Source organism: Eleutherodactylus coqui, chromosome 3, assembly GCF_035609145.1.
Source record: "Eleutherodactylus coqui strain aEleCoq1 chromosome 3, aEleCoq1.hap1, whole genome shotgun sequence".
NCBI classification, from domain to species: Eukaryota; Metazoa; Chordata; class Amphibia; order Anura; family Eleutherodactylidae; genus Eleutherodactylus; species Eleutherodactylus coqui.
This window is the reverse complement of record NC_089839.1, coordinates 186,843,493-186,862,357: the sequence shown is the minus strand read 5'-3', so window position 1 is coordinate 186,862,357 and position 18,865 is coordinate 186,843,493. Positions and strand designations below refer to the sequence as shown.

At 42.2% G+C, this 18,865-nt stretch overlaps 1 protein-coding gene across 1 annotated transcript in view; it reads left to right on the top strand.

Moving 5' to 3' along the window:
• Window positions 1–18,588, top strand: part of LOC136620217 (speedy protein 1-A-like) — a 44,365-nt gene extending 25,777 nt beyond the window's left edge. Inside the window, exons 2-9 of the mRNA XM_066594923.1 lie at window positions 14,109–14,286; window positions 14,914–14,976; window positions 15,549–15,637; window positions 15,670–15,700; window positions 17,138–17,196; window positions 17,634–17,716; window positions 17,824–17,992; window positions 18,078–18,588. Coding sequence (XP_066451020.1) covers window positions 14,109–14,286; window positions 14,914–14,976; window positions 15,549–15,637; window positions 15,670–15,700; window positions 17,138–17,196; window positions 17,634–17,716; window positions 17,824–17,992; window positions 18,078–18,275 — 870 coding nt within the window. The 3' untranslated portion in view covers window positions 18,276–18,588. The remainder of the gene's footprint in view (window positions 1–14,108; window positions 14,287–14,913; window positions 14,977–15,548; window positions 15,638–15,669; window positions 15,701–17,137; window positions 17,197–17,633; window positions 17,717–17,823; window positions 17,993–18,077) is intronic.
• The last annotated feature ends 277 nt before the right edge of the window (window positions 18,589–18,865 follow it).

Below are 18,865 nucleotides of genomic sequence, written 5' to 3'. Positions count from 1 at the left end.
TCCCCAGCCACTCACTGCAGAGGGGTGGTATAGGGCTGGAACGTCACAGGAGGAAGTTGTAATGCCTTCCATGTCTTTCTATTGGCCAGAAAAGCGCGCAAATGTCTCAGAGATGAAAGTGAAAGTAACTCGAACACCGCGTGGTACTCGTCACGAGTAACGAGCATCTCGAACACGCTAATACTCGAACGAGTATCAAGCTCGGACGAGTATGCTCGCTCATCTCTAATAGTTAGCAATGAGCCATTTTAAGATTAATGGTAACCCGCCCAATTGCCATCATAACTTTGTTCACTTTCATTCCTTTATTTTTGAATAAATATTGTATGTTTTGGTTACCCCATCTGCTGCATCCTGAATCTACTCTCTTCCCAACACTGTGCTACGTCCGTCCACAGGTTGTACATGGTAATGCAGCTAAGCCTTATTCACTGTAATAAAACTGAACTGCAATACCAAACACAGCCAAAGGACAGGTGGGGCACTATTTCTGCAAGAAAGCAGGTAACTTTTTCTTATCCAATAAAACTCCTTTGAGATTGTATAATTACTGAATGTCTTGCTATTGTTATCATCTCTATGTTATATTAAAATTTCACTTTTTGCAAGTGAATCTGTTCAAATTTATCAACTGTGTCTGCATTCAGCTTTTCACATCGGAAATGGAATAGGATTGGAAACAACCATTTGCATTCTTCAGCTCTTGTGAGGTCCACCACATTCGGAAGTTCATTCGAGGCCTTGTATACTTTTAGGGGTCGCACTAACCGGCACCTCCTGAACTCTCTGATTCAAGAATCTTACTGTGCTGAAACCTTCCCACATCCTGCTCCACATTTCCAAAAGTTAGCTGAACTAAGTGGAATCAGGGACTCGTACAACCTACAATACAATGTTATCTGAAACACAATGCATGGCAATTTGTATAAAAACATCCTCGTTGGATGGCAGATATACTAAGCTGATGTATATCATAAAGATAATGCTGTATCCATTTTTCATTGGATAACATTTTCCAGTGCTGGATTTATGATCAGGCACAGCAGGCCCAGGAGCATAGGGAAATAAGTTGGTGAGGCAGCCCCTCCTTGCACAACAGACTCATCGTATTTTCTAGGTCTTTTTCCACTGGCAAAGACAGGGTTAAACAAAAAGTCAGTTTTTACCCTTGTGTGCTGCTTTCTTATCTAATGTCTTATTTACGGGGCCCTTTGATATGGAGATCTTATTTCCAAATTCCATTTCTATTAAAGGCATTTTCCAGGAGTTTAAGAAATGAAGTCAACATCGGGGGGGGGGGGGGGGGGGGGGGGGAGTGACGCTCTGGGGATCCCCGCCAGTCTTTGTTTATTTTTTTGCAGTGATGATGTGCAATAAATCCATGTTACCACTGCAGGCAAACACCAGCCTCAGCATTCTCATGCCATACATGCTTGCATCACCTCTAGGGAACCTTATAGATGGGATGATCATCCAATGCTTAAGCACCCTACAGTCCTTCCAGCGATTACCACGACTGTGCTTTCCCATAGGAGAGATAATCATTCAGTGAATAGACGCGGACTGGGCTGGAGATTGCTTCCACCCGCCACTATTCACAGTAAATAGGTGTAGTATGCCAGAGAGGGGAGCTAGTATCACGGTGGCAATGTCCTTCTCCAACCCGGATACACCACAGTGAAATAGTTTGAGACTAGATGTTACAGGGTGGTCTCTGCTCCTGGGGATGATGTTCTGGTATAGTGTAATATAGGTCCCCAGTGGAAAAGCTCTCCAGCAGTCAGGAAGGGGTTAATAGAAAAGCAACTCACTTTTATTGAGCATCCAGTTAAGTACAGGGTGATGTTCAGTATAGTCAACATTCCCATCATCCAAATCCAGAGATGGTGGCTGGAAGTACCTTTGCTTAGAAATCCCATCCTGCTTATCCAGGTTTTTTACTGGGCCCTTGGGAAGAATCATGTAACATTGTACTTGGCACCTTCCTCAGACCCAAGAATAAGGCTGTAGATGAGTGAGGTTGAATCCCAAACCAGCTGTCTGCACTTGTTACTACACCTAGTGTGCTCTCTTCTGAAGCTTCTGGAACTCAACAGTAACTTTAATAAACTTTTGGGACTTCCCAGCAACATAAATTTGATTCGTTGAGAGACTGGACAAACACTGAGTAATGCTGAATCATAGCGACTACTCTAACCCTGTGAACTGAGCTCTAGGATCTTCCAGCCACCAGCTTCAAGATATACATTACTTTAGCCCATACAGCAGGATATTACACCATCATAATATGTAAAACCGCTTAAAACACAAATTATTTCTATCCTATTTTCGCAGAACAAGATTACCATTTTGTAGTGACCGTTCAGGGTACCTACATAGACAGCTGTGCATAGATGAACAACTTACTGTTCACACAGGCTGACAATCGTATGAGTTTAGGGCCTACAAAAACTGAACGATAAGTGAACAAATTATCATTCGCTGTTCAGTCACTGGCAGCGTTTACACTGACCAACTATTGTTCAGATATGCACAATCCAGTGAGAATCTGAACAATAATCGTTCAGTGTAGAAGGGCCCAAAGTCCAGGGATTGGCTGCAGCAGTCACATGGATGTATGGCACGTCACTGATGGGGAAAATAAACAAGGACTGGCAGGACCACTGGAACATCAGTTCTGGAGCAGTGGGAATGTAACATGAGAGTAATGGTTGTTCTCTCTAAAGTCTAACTATGGCTTCCAAATTTTCATGGACTTTTCCATTGGTTCTCAATTTCCACCTCGTAAATTCTTCCATCCTGTACATAGAATCCATCTTGCATGTCCATTTTGGGATTGTGGATGGCTATGGCATGTTATGACTTAGTGCATATCAGAAATTGGGTGGCCAGGTTATCTCTTGATGGTCTGAAGGCTTGCAAGGCTGCTCATAGCAGGGCATGGGCAGGGGCAAGTGTAAGCTTTGCCTGGCAAATGTTTTGCATCACTGATTTCCCACCAGTAACTTCAGATAGTCCCACCAGTTATGGAGCAATTAGTGATATGAGTGCTATATCAACAGGTTTATTTTATGTAGGAATGCAGGTGTCCTGTACCATCTGGATAGTAACCTAAATGAATTTTGGATTCTCTTACATCTTGAAAAACCATGCACCGTAAACGTTTAAGGATGCGTCTAGTGTCCTCTTTGGAGAAGGAGGTCCACTGATTCTTTTCCAATGCTCGTGAGGTCCTTCTCATAGTAGAAGACCTTGGTAAATTTTAGAGAGCTATTTCATCAGCAATGATGGAAGCAGGAGGAAAGTTTTAAGCCAAGAAGGTTTACTGAACCCATGAAAAATGTGGTAACAATTTAGTAATTAAATGGTGGGGAAGGAGTGCTTTCACTATAAGGATAGCTTCTGAGAGAGCTATAGGCAGAAGGAGACTGCAGACTTTTGTTTCTGGAGGAGGTGTGTTGAGATGTAATAGCATTTTAGTAATGGCATGACTGGAGATAAGGTCCTAGTACAAGGATGATTTTGAGGAATCTATGAGAGGCAAGTAAAGGTCCTTGGGATATCGGGCTTGATTATTTCAGGACTATTCGAGAAGGTGGAGTGTATTATCTCTAGAGCTGGGACTTGTTATGGATCAAAGTTACTGTATCTCTGTGGAGACATTTGGGAGGTTAACATTTTAGTTGTTGACAAGGATCTGCAGGATAAGTTGGATCTACTGGATAAGTTGGTAGTTAAAAGCTACCTACGTATTGTTTTAGGATGAGGAGTCTATGAGCAAGTCTTGGGTGTTTACCATTCAGTATGAATCTAATGAACATTTACTTAGTTTGATGGAAAAGGATCGATACAATGGAATAGATAAAGTTTGACAACGACCCAGGCAGGGGTCAAAACGTTGCATTTCTGTTTAGGATATGTGAATACATTTCAAGCCTTTTTTCATATGGATGCTGTCACACATTTTTCTTTGACATGCTGGATCTGAAATTGGAATTTTTCGCGTGTAACTTTGCATCCCTAGTGACTCTATATTTCTTGGACCAGACAGTCTGGAGAGTATAAAGAATTTGGAGTAATCTTCCTATCCAAGAATGGTATTAGATTGTTTATTCCACAACAAAGCAATCAAGGGGTCGGTTCTTAGATTAGTCTTAATCCACCTGACAGGATTACCCTATCCAGAAACAAAAGTATTTATACTCAGGACTTTTACTGGATTGTGCCAAATGGGTGGTGGGAGACTGGCCCAAACCAAGACAAGTCTTGTAGAATGAGCAAAAAGACATTGTTCTGATGTCTTCACTATTTAGAGGCCTTTGATGAAAACATTAAACTAATATGAATAAATTACTGTATTTTTCACTTTATAGGACACACCGGATGATAAAAAAATAGGGAAAAAATATTTTGAACTCACCCAGGGACAGTGAAGAGGATGGTGCTGGGTGACGGAGCAGAAGAAGCAGCAGAGGTCTGAAACAGCAGAGCTCCGTGTCATAGCGGCAGGAGGAAGGGAAAAAGCCGATTGGTGGAGGCGGGGAATCAGCAGCAGTTCCCGCTGGCGCTCACCGCCAATCAGGGGCACGTATGGGCGGTATTGGGGAGGAGAGAAAACTGGTAAATGATCGCACATTTGTTTGCGTGACTGCAATTTAGTTAGCGCAGTCGTGCATTTAAACTGGCGATCGTACAAACAAATGCCGATGCAACAAATTTTTGCATATTTGCTTTACAAGACACAGCGACTTTTTTCCCCGCTTTGGGAGGAAGAAAATGCGTCTTTTAAAGTGAAAAATAATATCTTGTGTACAGAAATCCATAGACGTGAAAATAATTCCTGTGAATATGATAAAACATAACTAAAAGTGTTTTATTAGGTTTACATGAATTATTCTCAGCATGAATTATTTTTACGTCTATGGATTGCTGTATAAAAAAGACATTAATTTATTGTTTTCATCATTACTACTCCCCATATCTTTCCACTTTTCAGTTTTTTTGTATTCAAACGAAATCTAACTGTGACATTCAGCCTGTATCCCAGCTGTACTGATGAAGAGGCTATCTGCCTCAAAATGTATCTATTGCTGGTGTTTTATTAAATCAATGAAGAGCATTGACCAATAGAGAATAGTCATAAAGATTTTTTTTTTTTTTGCAAGGCTGTGCTAAGTACCAGGTTCTTTCCGTTCTGCTGACCCACATAAGCCTCCATGCCCACCCGCCTAGGTGAGGCATCCACCTGGTTGGCAGCACCTCTTTTAACTACCTTTGCAAGGTCTATCTCTTCCTTCTATTTGAACCCTAATAACACTATTACGCATCTATTTGGGATCACTCCACCCACTTTCTTCCTACATCTCACTAGTAAAATGAAAACAGCCCTGTGATTGGTTCCTATGAGCCACAAACATTTGAAAACTCCCCCCCCTCCCCCCCCCAGTATTTTAAGTTGGATCCTGAAAGTATGTGTACCAAGTTTGGTTTAGATCCATCAAGGCTCATACCATAGTTATTGAAAAAATGACCAATATGGGATTGACGAGGCAACTGTTAGGTGGATTCACAACTGGCTGAGTGATCGTAAATAGAAATAGAAATAGAGCATGCCGCCATTTGTTTTCCTGTGCGAGATTTTGCGCGGACAAATCGCGGCCGTCTGCATAGGATTACGTTTTCTAACACAATCCTATGGCAGCTTCTACGGGCCGAAATTCTGCGGGAAATCCCGCCGCGGAATTTCCGCTCGTGTGCAGGGGGCCTTACCAAGATGGTGAGCGGTCTGCAAATCATGTCCTATGAGAAAGGGTTAAAGGATCTGGGAATGTTTAGCTTGCAAAAAAGAAGGCTGAGAGGAGACTTAACAGCTGTCTACAAATATCTGAAGGGCTGTCACAGTGCAGAGGGATCAGTCCTATTCTCATTTGTACAAGGAAAGACTAGAAGCAATGGGATGAAACTGAAAGGGAGGAGACACAAATTAGATATTAGACAGTGAGGGGGATCAATGAGTGGAACAGGTTACCACGGGAGGTGGTGAGTTCTCCTTCAATGGAAGTGTTCAATCAAAGGCTGGACAAATATCTGTCTGGGATGATTTAGTGAATCCTGCACTGAGCAGGGGGTTGGACCAGATGACCCTGGGGGTCCCTTCCAACTCTACCATTATGCCATTCTATGATTCTATGAAGCTATATAAAAGCATGCAAACACATTTTCACTTTTGTATATAAAGATGAAAGAGAATTGTGCATATGGGGAATTTTCCTATAATGAACAATGCACCACTGGAATACAGAAAACGAAATTGTCTATAACAGACACTCCCTTTTAATAAGATTATGATTTATTATAATTAACTAGTTTTTTTCCATTCATTTTACAAAGAACACTTAACACTAATCACACATCATATATATGTTAGACATAAAGTAACCAGCAGCAAATCGTTTATAGCTATAAAGACCACATTCATTTTGTCAGGTGTTGTGAGTTAAATTAATTATGTCCTTCACATAGCACTTACACCTTTCTTGACAGTTTTGAAAAGTGTTTAGAAAAAGCTGCATGGCTAAGAAGAATCACGTAATGTGCCAAATTTATTAAAACCATGTGCTAAAATAAGCATGGCATAAAGTACACCAGCCAAGACGTGTTTTTCCCAATTTATCATGTCACATGCACAATGGTGATACATAGTGTGCAGGAGAATAATCTGAAGCTCCTGGACCCCAATAAAAAATATGTAACGGGGCCTCCATCTACCATGTGCAGGTCTCTTCTTTTTTGGGGAGGGACGTTTTGGCATATCTCTCAATCTCAAACAAAGAAACGTTTGACAATTTATGTGATATGCTACATGCTCCACAGAAATTTGTTTATGGTTGACCACACCCCTTTTACATTAAGCCATACTCCTAGTGACCTCCTTATAGTAATCGTGCCCCTTAGTGATCCCCTTCACAGTAATAGCAATCCTTCACAGCACTGAGCCACAACTTTTATAACATGGCAGGCTTAGATATAGTGGCAGTTCTAATATACCTCTAAATAATGCAATAATTCAATCATCACATAACAGGCAGATATGCACAATGATAGTGATAACAATGCAGTTACCTCGATGATCACAGGTGGAATCTCCTATGATTGAGGTTGTGTTGTTTTGTTTTTCTTATCTCTTGGCCCAGATCACCTTGATGACTTGTTTCTGCTGCACTCTATCCCAATCCTGCTGTTACCACAAGTGAACCTCTCAGCAAGCACTCATAATACTAGTGCTCCTTCTATGGCCCCTAAAAATTATAATTTACTCTCTATGTCCCGCTTGCTTATAAGACTCCTCTATGGCCTTACTTCTTATAGTGTCCTACCTTTTATAGTGTTTCATATATGGCCTCACTACTTATAGTATTTCCTTTGTGGCCCCACAGTCTTATAGCTCTGCCCCCTCAGCCGGGCCAATGTTCCCTGTTCATATATTCCATCCAACAACAGTAAAATCTCAACTCATACAGAATAGTTGTTCGCTCCAATCTGTAGTGGAGGATAACATGACTTCTCTATCCAGCACCGGATACACTATACTCTGAGAGCTAGAGGCAGGGGGAAGAATCATGTTATCCTCTATTACAGAGTGACCATTCTGTATCTACATAGAGTTTTCACTGCTGGATAGAATTGAATACATCAGCCATGGAGCAGTGACCAGTGGGCAAGGGAAGGGCAATTGTGACATGTCTTCTACCCTCTGTGACGGTCCCAAAAATTCAGAACTGTCTCACTGACACCAGGACAGTTGGGAGACGTAATTTTGATCACCACAGATGGCAGGGCCGAGATGTCATTTCTATCTTTGCACCCCCTACAGATAAGCCCCTATTTTATGACACTTTTTGATAAAATGATTATTATCTGATACATTTTTGATGAGGGCCAGCCAAATGTGATTTTTATTGAAAAAGACCTCTTACGTCATTCACACTCATGAACTGGTGAAACTCTGGTGGAACTCGGAAACAGCGCACATAACTCACAGACACACATCACACACTGACTGACAAACTCCCAAAACATGACCAAGCATACCCGCATGCATAAACAGTAGAGATGAGCGAGCACCAAAATGCTCGAGTACTCGTTACTCGAGTCGAACTTTCAGTGATGCTCGAGAGTTCGTTTCGAGTAATGAACCCCATTGAAGTCAATGGGCGACTCGAGCATTTTTGTATATGACTGGTGCTCCGCTGAGGTTTTTATTTGTGAAAATCTTAGCAAATCACCAAAGTCATGTAAAAAACACAGAAATGGATAGGACAGGTGAGGAGCAACATGCAGGGCTGCATTTCGGGCTCCGAGGTCCCACTATTAAGCCACAATAGTGGCAAGAGTGAGACCCCCCCCACTGTCAGCATAATGATTGTTCTCCTCTGCCACAGCTGCAACAGCTGTGGCAGAGAATAAAGATGTTAGCCCATTAAATTCAATGGAGTCGGCAATACAGCCGGCTCCATTGAAAGCAATGGGCTGCCAGCGAGCGCGGGATACATTTTCGGGAAGGGCTTAAAAATATAAGCCCTTACCTGAAAATCATCCTAAAATGTGTAAGAATAAAAAAAAAAAAATTATGTCAGCACTAAGATCGTTCTCCTCTGCCACAGCTGTAACAGCTGTGGCAGAGAAGAACGATGTTAGCCCATTGAATTCAATGGAGCCGGCAATACAGCCAGCTCCATTGAAAGCAATGGGCTGCCAGTGAGCGTGGGATGAATTTTCGGGAAGGACCTAAAAATATAAGCCCTTACCTGAAAAAGAAAGATTTTAGTGTAAAAAAGAATAAAAATGCAGGCATTCTCTTCAATGGAGCTGCTGCTGCCGGCGACTCCATTGCAGGCAATGGTCCGCTGGCACACCTGAATTCTTTTTCAGGGAAGGGCTTTACATATAAGCCATTCCCTGGAAATGAATTAAAAGTGATTTAAAAAACAAAAAAAATAGATACTCACCTCCCTTCAGCTGCCGCGGCACAGCTGCGTCTTCTCCTGCTGTCCCCTGCACTGTGGTGCTGAACTGCTGTCATTCAGGCTGTGACCAATTAGAGGCAGCTCATTCAGCAGGCGGGGATTTTAAATCCCCGGCTGCTGAATACTACTTACAGCTGTTCAGAGCAGTTCAGGAGAACTGCCAGCTGGCCACAGCTGAACTCCGTCTGCCGGGACCAGGTGAGTATATATATATATTTTTTATTTTTACACATTTCTGGATGAATTGCAGGGAAGGGCTTATATATTTAAGCCCTTCCCGAAAATTCATTGTGCGATCGCCGGCAGCCCATTGCTTTCAATGGAGCCGGCTGTATTGCCGGCTCCATTGAATTCAATGGGCTAACATCGTTCTGCCGGGACAAGGTGAGTATATATTTTTTTAACTTTTTACACATTTTAGGATGATTTTCAGGTAAGGGCTTATATTTTTAAGCCCTTCCCGAAAATTCATCCCGCGCTAGCCGGCAGCCCATTGCTTTCAATGAAGCCGGCTGTATTGCCGGCTCCATTGAATTCAATGGTCAGTGCTCGTTTAATCGAGACGAGCACCGTGTGGTGCTCGTCTCGAGTAACGAGCATCTCGAGCACCCTAATACTCGAACGAGCATCAAGCTCGGGCGAGTATGCTCGCTCATCTCTAATAAACAGATGTAAATAGATTTGTATTTTGGCCAAGATACTTAAACCTGCGAGCCCACTTCAAGGGTCCTCATTATCTCATGGGTCCCTACTCTAGCAAGACAACTTCCACATGAAACCTGGCTGCATGTGGGGTGATCGTTCCGACAATGACGGCCCCCGCACTGAAATCTAGGGACCTAACTAGACCTAGATGAGAAATGAAGCACAGCAGGACTGAACACAGTTCACACCAACATGCCAGGGATTTGCATACAACACAGCACACCATGCACCCTGAACAGGACTGTTCGCACCTCATGTCTGGCACCCTGCATAGACATGCAGGAGCATGACGCTATTTACACTGAGAATACTTAACAAACAGAATCATAGGATGGTAAAGTTGAATGGGACATCCAGGGTCATCTCCTCCAACCCCCTGTTCAGTGCAGGATTCACTAAATCATCCGAGATAGATGTCTGTCCAGCCTCTGTTTGAAGCCCTCCATTGAAAGAGAACTCATCACCTCCTGTGGTAACCTGTTCCACTCGTTGATCACCTTCACTGTCAGAAAGTTTTTTCTAATATCTCATCTGTGTCTCATTTCTTTCATTTTCATCCTATTGCTTCTATTCCTTCCTTGTGTACATTAAAATAGGGCTGATCCCTCTGCACTGTGACAGCCCTTCTGATCTTTGTAGACAGCTATTAAGTCTCCTCTCAGCATTCTTTTTTGCAAGCTAAATATTCCCACATCCTTTAACCATTCCTCATAGGACATGATTTGCAGGCTGCTCACCATCTAGGTAACTCTTCTCTGAACTTGTTCCAATTTGTCTTTGTCTTTTTTAAAGTGGGGTGCTCAGAACTGGACACAGTATTCCAGATGAGGTCTGACTAAGGAAGAGTAGTGGGGGATAATTAGCTTCCGTGATCTAGACTCTATGCTTCTCTTAATACATCCCAGAATTGTGTTTGCTTTTTTGGCTACTGCATCACATTGTTGACTCATGTTTAGTCTATGGCCTATTAGTATACTCAAGTCTGTTTTACAGGTACAGCTGCTTAGACCAATTCATCCCATATATGTCATTTTTTTCATTTTTCTTGTAGGACTTTTGCATTTCTCCTTGTTAAATACCATTCTGTTAGTCACCGCCCACTGTTCAGGATTTTTTAGATCTTTTTGAATCCTCTCTCTCTCTCTTTCCTAGTTTTAGCTATCCCTCTTACGTTTGTGTCATTGGCAAATTTGATGTTTCCCATCATTTCCCTTCTCCAGATCATTTTTTAAAATGTTGAACAACACTGGGCCGAGGACAGAGCCTTGTGGTACTCCACTTGATACATTCTTCCACTTGAACGTGCAGCCATTTATGACCACTCTTTGAGTACGATGAGCCTAGCAGCCTCTAGCAGAGGAGCTGGTATATAGGAGCAGCAGACTAGTGCTGATTGGTTGGCTGGAGAAATTCACATCTAGCTAGCTTAATCAATCTGTGGGGCTGCACTCCTGGAAACCCATGTAGAACAACAGATCCCAGCAGCACAACCTAACAAGACCTTTTTAAAGATTATATGTCATGTCCTTATGTCAGTGGGGCCAAATGTATAGCTTTGTAGCTGCAGCCCTACTGTGGGTGCACAAAGACTTCCCATAGCGGTGTTTTACCTGTGTAGCACAAATACAGTGACTGACTAGTGTAGAAATGTTGGCCAAGGTCCTTGGCGGGGTGAAACTCTGCCGTGTTTGGGCGCTCTGATTTCTTTATGTGTAAAACCATCTTTACGTTCCTAGGGCTCGCCTATGCTGTGGGTGCACAAAGACTTCCCATTGGGGTGTTTTACCGGTCTGGCACAAATACAATGACTGACTAGGGTAGAAATTTGGGTCGAGATCCTTAGCGGGGTGAAACTCTGCCATGTTTGGGCGCTCTAATTTCTTTATGAGTAATACCATCTTTAAGTTCCTTGGCTCGCCTATGCTGTGGGTGCACATAGACTTCCCATTGCGGTGTTTTACCGGTCTGGCACAAATACACTGACTGACTAGGGTACAAATGTGGGCCAAGGTCCTTGGCGGGGTGAAATTCTGCCATAGGTGAGCCCAAGGAACTCAAAGACTTCCCATTGCGGTGTTGAGCTATCTGACACCTACACAGAATGAATTGTGTGTACGTCAATTTATCATCAATTCTCAACAGCATTGTGGGCTATCGCCCACACTTTCAAAGAGGATTGCTGCCTGGCCCTGCCAACCCTCTGCAGTGTGTGCCTCCAGTTCCTCCTCATCCAGTACGCACTTATAAATAGACATGAGGGTGGTGTGGCTATGAAGCGAGCGCGTGGCATGAGGGCAGCTGAACGCTGCGCAGGGAAACTTTTGTGTGCGCTGTGGATGCAGGGTCGTGCGGGAGGGTTGGACAGCAATGCCAGCATGTAGCCCAGGAGAAGAGGCAGCGGTGTCACCCGCTGGCAGTGATTGTCCTTGGTTGCAGGTAGTGTGGTGCTTAGCTAAGATGTGCCAGCGCGTGTGCCTTGCTAATGAGGGTTTGTCCAAAGTAAATTATTAGGGGGGTGACGCCAGACTCTTGCCCTCATTTTGGCTTAATAGTGGGACCTGGGAGCCTCAGATGCAGCCATGCATACTGCCCCAGCCATTCCCTATCCATTACTGTGGTGTTTCCATGACTTGCTGATGTTTTCTGGTGTTTGACAAGTCATCACCTATGCGGAGCATCGGTTCCATACAAAAATGCTCGAGTCCCCCATTGACTTCAATGGGGTTCGTTACTCGAAACGAACTCTCGAACATTAGGAAAAGTTTGACTCGAACAACGAGCACCCGAGCAGTTTGGTGCTCGCTCATCTCTAAGTATTACGCAAGTCCCATAAAAAGGACAAAAATGTAAAAAAAAAAAATTAAAAAAGTTAAAAAAAAAGTAAAAAAATAAAAATGCCAAAACCCCACCTTCCTCTTTTTACTTTGTAAAAGATTAAAACTTAAAAACACATTACACATGTGGTATCCCTCCGTTCGTCATGACCCAGAGAAGGAAGTTAGCACATTATTTAATCTGCAGGGTGCACGACATGGAAAAAATAATATTAACACGTGGCAAAAATAGTTAATTTAGCCTATCTCACCATACAAAAACCGGAATAGAAAGTGATCAAAATGCTGCTCGGATCAACAACTGGTACTAATAAAAAGTACAACTCATCCTGCAAAATAAAAACCGTTTCACAGCTCTGTTGATAAAAAAAACCCAAAATGCTAGGGGTCTTTGAATGCAGCGTTAAAAAAAAAATCTTTTTTTAATGTGTGAAAAAGTAGCAAAAATGAAAAAAACTATTACAATTTGGTATTGGCATAATCGTACTGGCCTGTAGAATTATGTAAATATATTATTTATGCTGCTCAGAGAATGCAGTGAAAAATAAAAAAAAAAATGCCAGAATTACTGATTTTGTTAATCTTGCCCCTAAAAAAAGCGATCAAAATTTTACATGTTCCCAAAAATTAGATAAATGAAGACTAGAGTTCATCCCGTAAAATACAAGGCCTTCTGGGGCTCTGGTAATGCAGAAATAAACTTAATACGGCTGAATGTGGCGACACAAAAGCAAACCTTGAAGAAAAAAAAAGGTTTTAAATGTACAAAAATAGCAAAACATAAAAAAACTGTATAAACTTGGTATCGCTGGAATCGTGCTGACTCAGAGAATAATGTTATCACACTATTTATTCTGCACGCTGAACGCCTAAACTGAAATCCAAAAAACAAATGGCAGAATTTCTTTTTTTTCCCCCAATCTCCCTACAAATGTTTTTTCACAAAAGTTATGCAATACATGATATATACCCCAAAATGATGCCATTAAAAAATACAACTTCTCTAAAAAAACAAGCCCTCATATGGCCGTGTCAATGAAAAAATGAAAACATTATGGCTCTTGGAATGCGACTGGAAAATTAGTTGAAATTAAATCCCTGGCCCATTTAAAAAACCTGCCCTGGCGGGTCTGACAGGGTGGTAAGAAACCCGCCGCTGAAGGGGTTAAAGCACCCTGACTGTAAGTATCACAAAGCCCCAAGGTCCTTAGAAGTAACTGCATGGAGGGACAGATGTTATATGAGAAAGTGAACCTGCCATGTCAGAGCCATCCCTTTAATACTGCTAGCCTGGCACCATCCATGGACACTTAGTGACAAATATGGACCATCCAAAAAATACATTTGTGACCATGTAAGGTGAGATGGTAAGAGTGCAGCTTCCCCTTACATCACCTGTGGTCTGAACCATCATGGTACATGCCACCAGCAGCAGCCAATAGAATCGCAGGATTTGGATTCAAACCGCAAAGGAAAACGTCAGTTGGTGCCAGTCAGCGATTGCTCTTTATAGAGAATAGACCGGCTCCCTTTGTTCTCACAGCGATTTGCAAAACTTGTGCTTTCGATTGAGACGCGGATTATCATCAGCAAGAAGGAGGATTTATCACCAAGAAGAAGGAGGATTTATCATCAGCAAGAAGGCGGATTTACCACCAACAAGAAGGAGGATTTATCATCAGCAAGAAGGAGGATTTACCGCCAACCGACAGCCGAGAAAGGTAAGAGGCCAAAATGTGACCAATGTTATTACTGCTTTATGTATTTGTAGTAGTGAGAGTTTGTCCACCTGTGTTAGTGGGAAACTGGAAATGATCCATATGATTAACCAGAAGATGGGGGAACTAAAATGTATAAATATGGGCAGTTTAGGGGATTGTAAATAATAATAGGGATTTGGGGCTGAATGATAAATATGAAGATATTTAGGTAATAATAAATAAATATGTAGGTTTTTATATAGTTCTGAATCAATCTGAAGATATTTGGGTGACTGTATGAATATAGCTGTGAAGTTTATTATGGTGGTCAGTTATTATACAGGGAGGGACAGGGCATATACTAATGCAATGACAGGGCCTATAGGGACGCACATTTTAGTTATGGTGGATATGTAGGGGCAGATTTAGGAAACTGTCTAAAAGAAAGACTGACTTAGTTGCCGATAGCAACCAATCACAGAGCAGCTTTCATTGTGTATTCTGCTATGGTAAGATGGAAGCTGATCTTTGGTTGGTTGCTAGGGGCAACTAAGACAGTTTTTCTTTCAGACAGTTTCATAAATCTGCCCTTTTATCTGTGAATAGTTGGTGCTAACAGAATAATTTATTTTCATTTCCGCTGTTAAGGATTATGGACGCCATCATCAAGTTCCTGCGATACCTGTTTGGGAGAGACGACGTGGGATCCAGGTAAGCTATGAAGTTTATTATAGTGTCAGGGAATTTTTTCCCACTCCCTCCCTCTGAAGTGTTTATCCTTACAGAATATTCCCTTTCCTCTTCCCCCGGTAAGGATTAGGGACGCCATACAAGAGTCAGCATGATAGAATAGACACTAATTCATCGTTATTTCAGTTTTAGCCCCGTAATGATCCCCATGTAGTGAAATGTATAATACATTTAGTGTAAGTTAGGGCACCTTTCCACTTCCGTTCTTTTAGCGCTGCGTTAACGCTGCATTTTTTAATATGAATGTCAATGGGACTTTATAATGTTAAAAATGCATCGCATAAAAATCACAAAGTACAAACTTGCTATTTTTTTGCGATGCGTTTTTAACATTAAAAAATCCCATTGACATTCGTATTAAAAAAACACAGCCTTATCGCAGCATTAAAAAAACGTGGAAAGGCCCCCTTACCGGGCAGAGGGATGGGGATTCAGTATCATATAGTGTCGGCCTCTAGTATGATAAATGTATATAAATCTTCAGGAGGAGCCGCAGCCCTACATCATCATGATAATATTTCCTCCTCTTTCAGCTTCCCAGGAAGAGGAGAAGACAGCGGCCGGACGAGGAAGAGAGAGCGCAGTCCGTGCGACGAAGAGGTCCAAGAGCGCCCGCAGAAGAGGAGGAATGCGGCCATCTCGTCCCTACAGCAGGACGAGATGGCCGCATTCTTCAGAGTGCTTGGTAAAACACATTACTCCTTCCAATGCTTCTAGTGTTGGACAAGGTCTACAGAACACCATCATATACAGTAGTGCCTTGACATACCAGTTTAATACGTTCCGGGACGGAGCTCTTAAGCTAAAAAACACGTATGTCAAAGCACTTTTCCTATTGAAATGATTTGAAGCGCCATTAATGTGTTCCGCAATGATGGCATTCCAATTCATTTCAATGGAGAAACTAACTACAAGTAAAAACAAAATCAATACACACCTACCGCTGGCAATCTGCGATGGTCTGCGGCGCTGCTGCAGGCTGTCGCATCCTCTTCCACGCCGACAGAGCATTGCTTTCTGGATGTGTGGCTTGAATGCCCCGCCTCCAGCAAGCTAATGCTCTGATTGGTTAACTCAGCGCTGCATCAGCCAATTAAATCCAGCGCTGGGTTAACCAATCACAGCCATTCAATGATATCATTATCTTGTAAATCAAGAATAGGTATTCAAACGAGAGGCATTTGGGATATTAACAGTAAATACCAGATTTCCAAAGGACTTAAATTATGAATCAGATGTCCTGTATATGTATTGAATATAGGGGGAATATAGAGAGAAAGGAAGGGAAACTTATATATACATATTCTTTTTACTATTAGTTTTTATATATTCTTTTCTGTATTGTGATAATTTTATTTTTCAGCTATATCATATAGATATTTCATTATGGTGATTTTTCTATTACATGAGATCATATATTCAATCTTATATCTAAGCTTTTTATCCTGATTTGATTATTAATTGTTGTCATTATGCACTCGTTTCTGATGGTGTTATATAGTCATGAATTTATTTATTACAATCTGAGTACCCATTATTACAGCTATTTATATGTATTTCTGTATTTGATGTCCCCTTTGTTCCTACCCCCCAGGTGATTTATACTGCATCATATTGTATAACATCTTAGTCATAATACATTGGCGCAGTGAGAGTTATATGTCAGCTGTCTTTCTATGCTTTTAATTGTACATGGTTTTTAAGGAAGTGATGTCTATTGCAAAGGTTAGCTGACCAAGGTCCACTTCGGGCCAAAACGCGTCCTGCAGTTTGGCTCTGACACACAGGCACTAAATTAATAAAAGTCATGATTGTCTCACACAAGCAGCTTTTTGCTATTTTTGAATTTACCTTATGAGTATTAGACCTCGTAACCCAAGTTTTCGCTCTTAAATCAGAGCAAAAATTCGTGAGAGAGCCTGCTCGCAAGTCAAAAAACTCGCAAGCTGAGGCACTCGCATCCCGAGGTACCACTGCATTGATATATTCTAGAGACAGACAGAAACTGAACAGACCCCATTATATTCAATGAGGTCCATTTGTTGGTTCTTTCATAAAACAGATCCGTTCAGCCAGTGGACTCCATTTTCCCATAATATTGATATTTGTCCTGTTTTCCTAGAGGATCCAAACATCCGGACATTTCTTACCTTAGACAGCTGTATGAGGATTTCCGACAAGGTAATATACGTGTGTGTACGTTTGTTTTCTGTCAGTTCCCATTCCTGTTTTATGGTTTGCCCTTGTCCTTTCCTGCATCTGCATGCATGTCTGTCTGCTGCCAGTCCCTGCATTCAATACCCCATCAGGGATAGACTTGAGGTTCCAGCACAGGGCTGCCCTTATTGGGGAAATCACCTTGCTTGTAGGTAGGGGTCTTCCCATTCCCTTTGCAACCAAGGGTCAGACTCTCATTTCCTGGAAGCAGTCACTCTTACTGCAGGAGCTAGCTGCCAACCACACCAGGACAGGTCTAGGCCAGGCTGGTTGGTTGGTCCAATGGGTCCACAATCTTAATCAGTAACACATTTATGGGGGTAGACAGGATACAGAAAGGCTCTTCAATACGAAAAACAGGTGGCACTAAAAAGTTCTAACTGTCCTTCTCTTCCCACTAGTATCTCCTAGCGATGGTCTTCGTTTATTTCATCAGAGCCGGACTGCAGACCCAAGAATATCATAAGAACTTCTTCGCAGCTCTGTGAGTTTCTTTTATAACAGTTATGTATATACATGCTGATGAAAAGATCTAAAATGAATAATGAAATAAGTAGCAGTTCATCATTTTGTTTAACTTTTTTTTACTAGATTTTTAGCCAACCAGATGGAAGAGGAAGTCGGCTTTCGTCATGAAATCTACCAATGGGCCTTTGGATACACCTGGATGCAGAAGAGACAACAAATACTCCACGATCGCAACCTGTTGCTCCTCCGGATTGGATTCAGAGCTTTGGTGGACCAGGACACTTGTGAGCAGGTTAGTACAAATGATAAAAGGACTTCAGTCTGTGATGAAGGTTCTGCGGTGATACTAATGTTATCCATGTATTGTTTGATTCTAGGTCATGGCAGTAGATCCTCTTCACTGGGCATGGAGAAGAGAGAGGCCCATCCATCACAGCCGTGCTTTTCCCATGTTGAGGAGGAATGTGCAGCAGGTCAACACCTACGGCCCATGGAGCAGCCTTCCACCATGCATGCTTTGTAGGACCATGCATCTTTCACTTCATGCAAGGGGTAAGTTTGAAGATCAACCATAAAGGAAGATGAATGATCACTATGGAGCAGCAAGAAGATCAAGAAGGTGTGACATATGAAGACCATCACACATTCATGGCACATACTCATATAGGTACATATACACACACACACTGTCCTTGCGTCTTGCACACATCTTATAGTGTTACCTCTCTTAGTATGCCTGGAGGAAGGGCAGTACAGCAGCCATGGTTTCCCTACAGGTTTCCTCCACTGGGGGTTTTTCCTGTCCTGCGTGTTGCTGTACCCTCTCCGTGAGTGATGGGAGGTAACAACCAGAATATATTTATAATAAATTTGATATTATTTAACTTACTATACTTGTCCGAGTCATTCTTATTGTGTGTGAAAGTAAAATGTCATTTTCTGTGTAATAGAGACCAGTGTTAGTTGCATGTGTGACTGCATTCCCATGCTGGGAAGCGGTCCGGGGCTAGTAGTGACTGGTGAGGGCTAGGAAGATCAGTGCTCAGAGTCAGGTGGGTCCAAGTGAGATATAAAGGCCAGAATGGTTCAAGCTCAAAAGTCTCTAAAGGAGGAGGAAGACCGGCCGCAGAGTCCACACTGTGCTGAGTGAGGGATGGTCACTGAT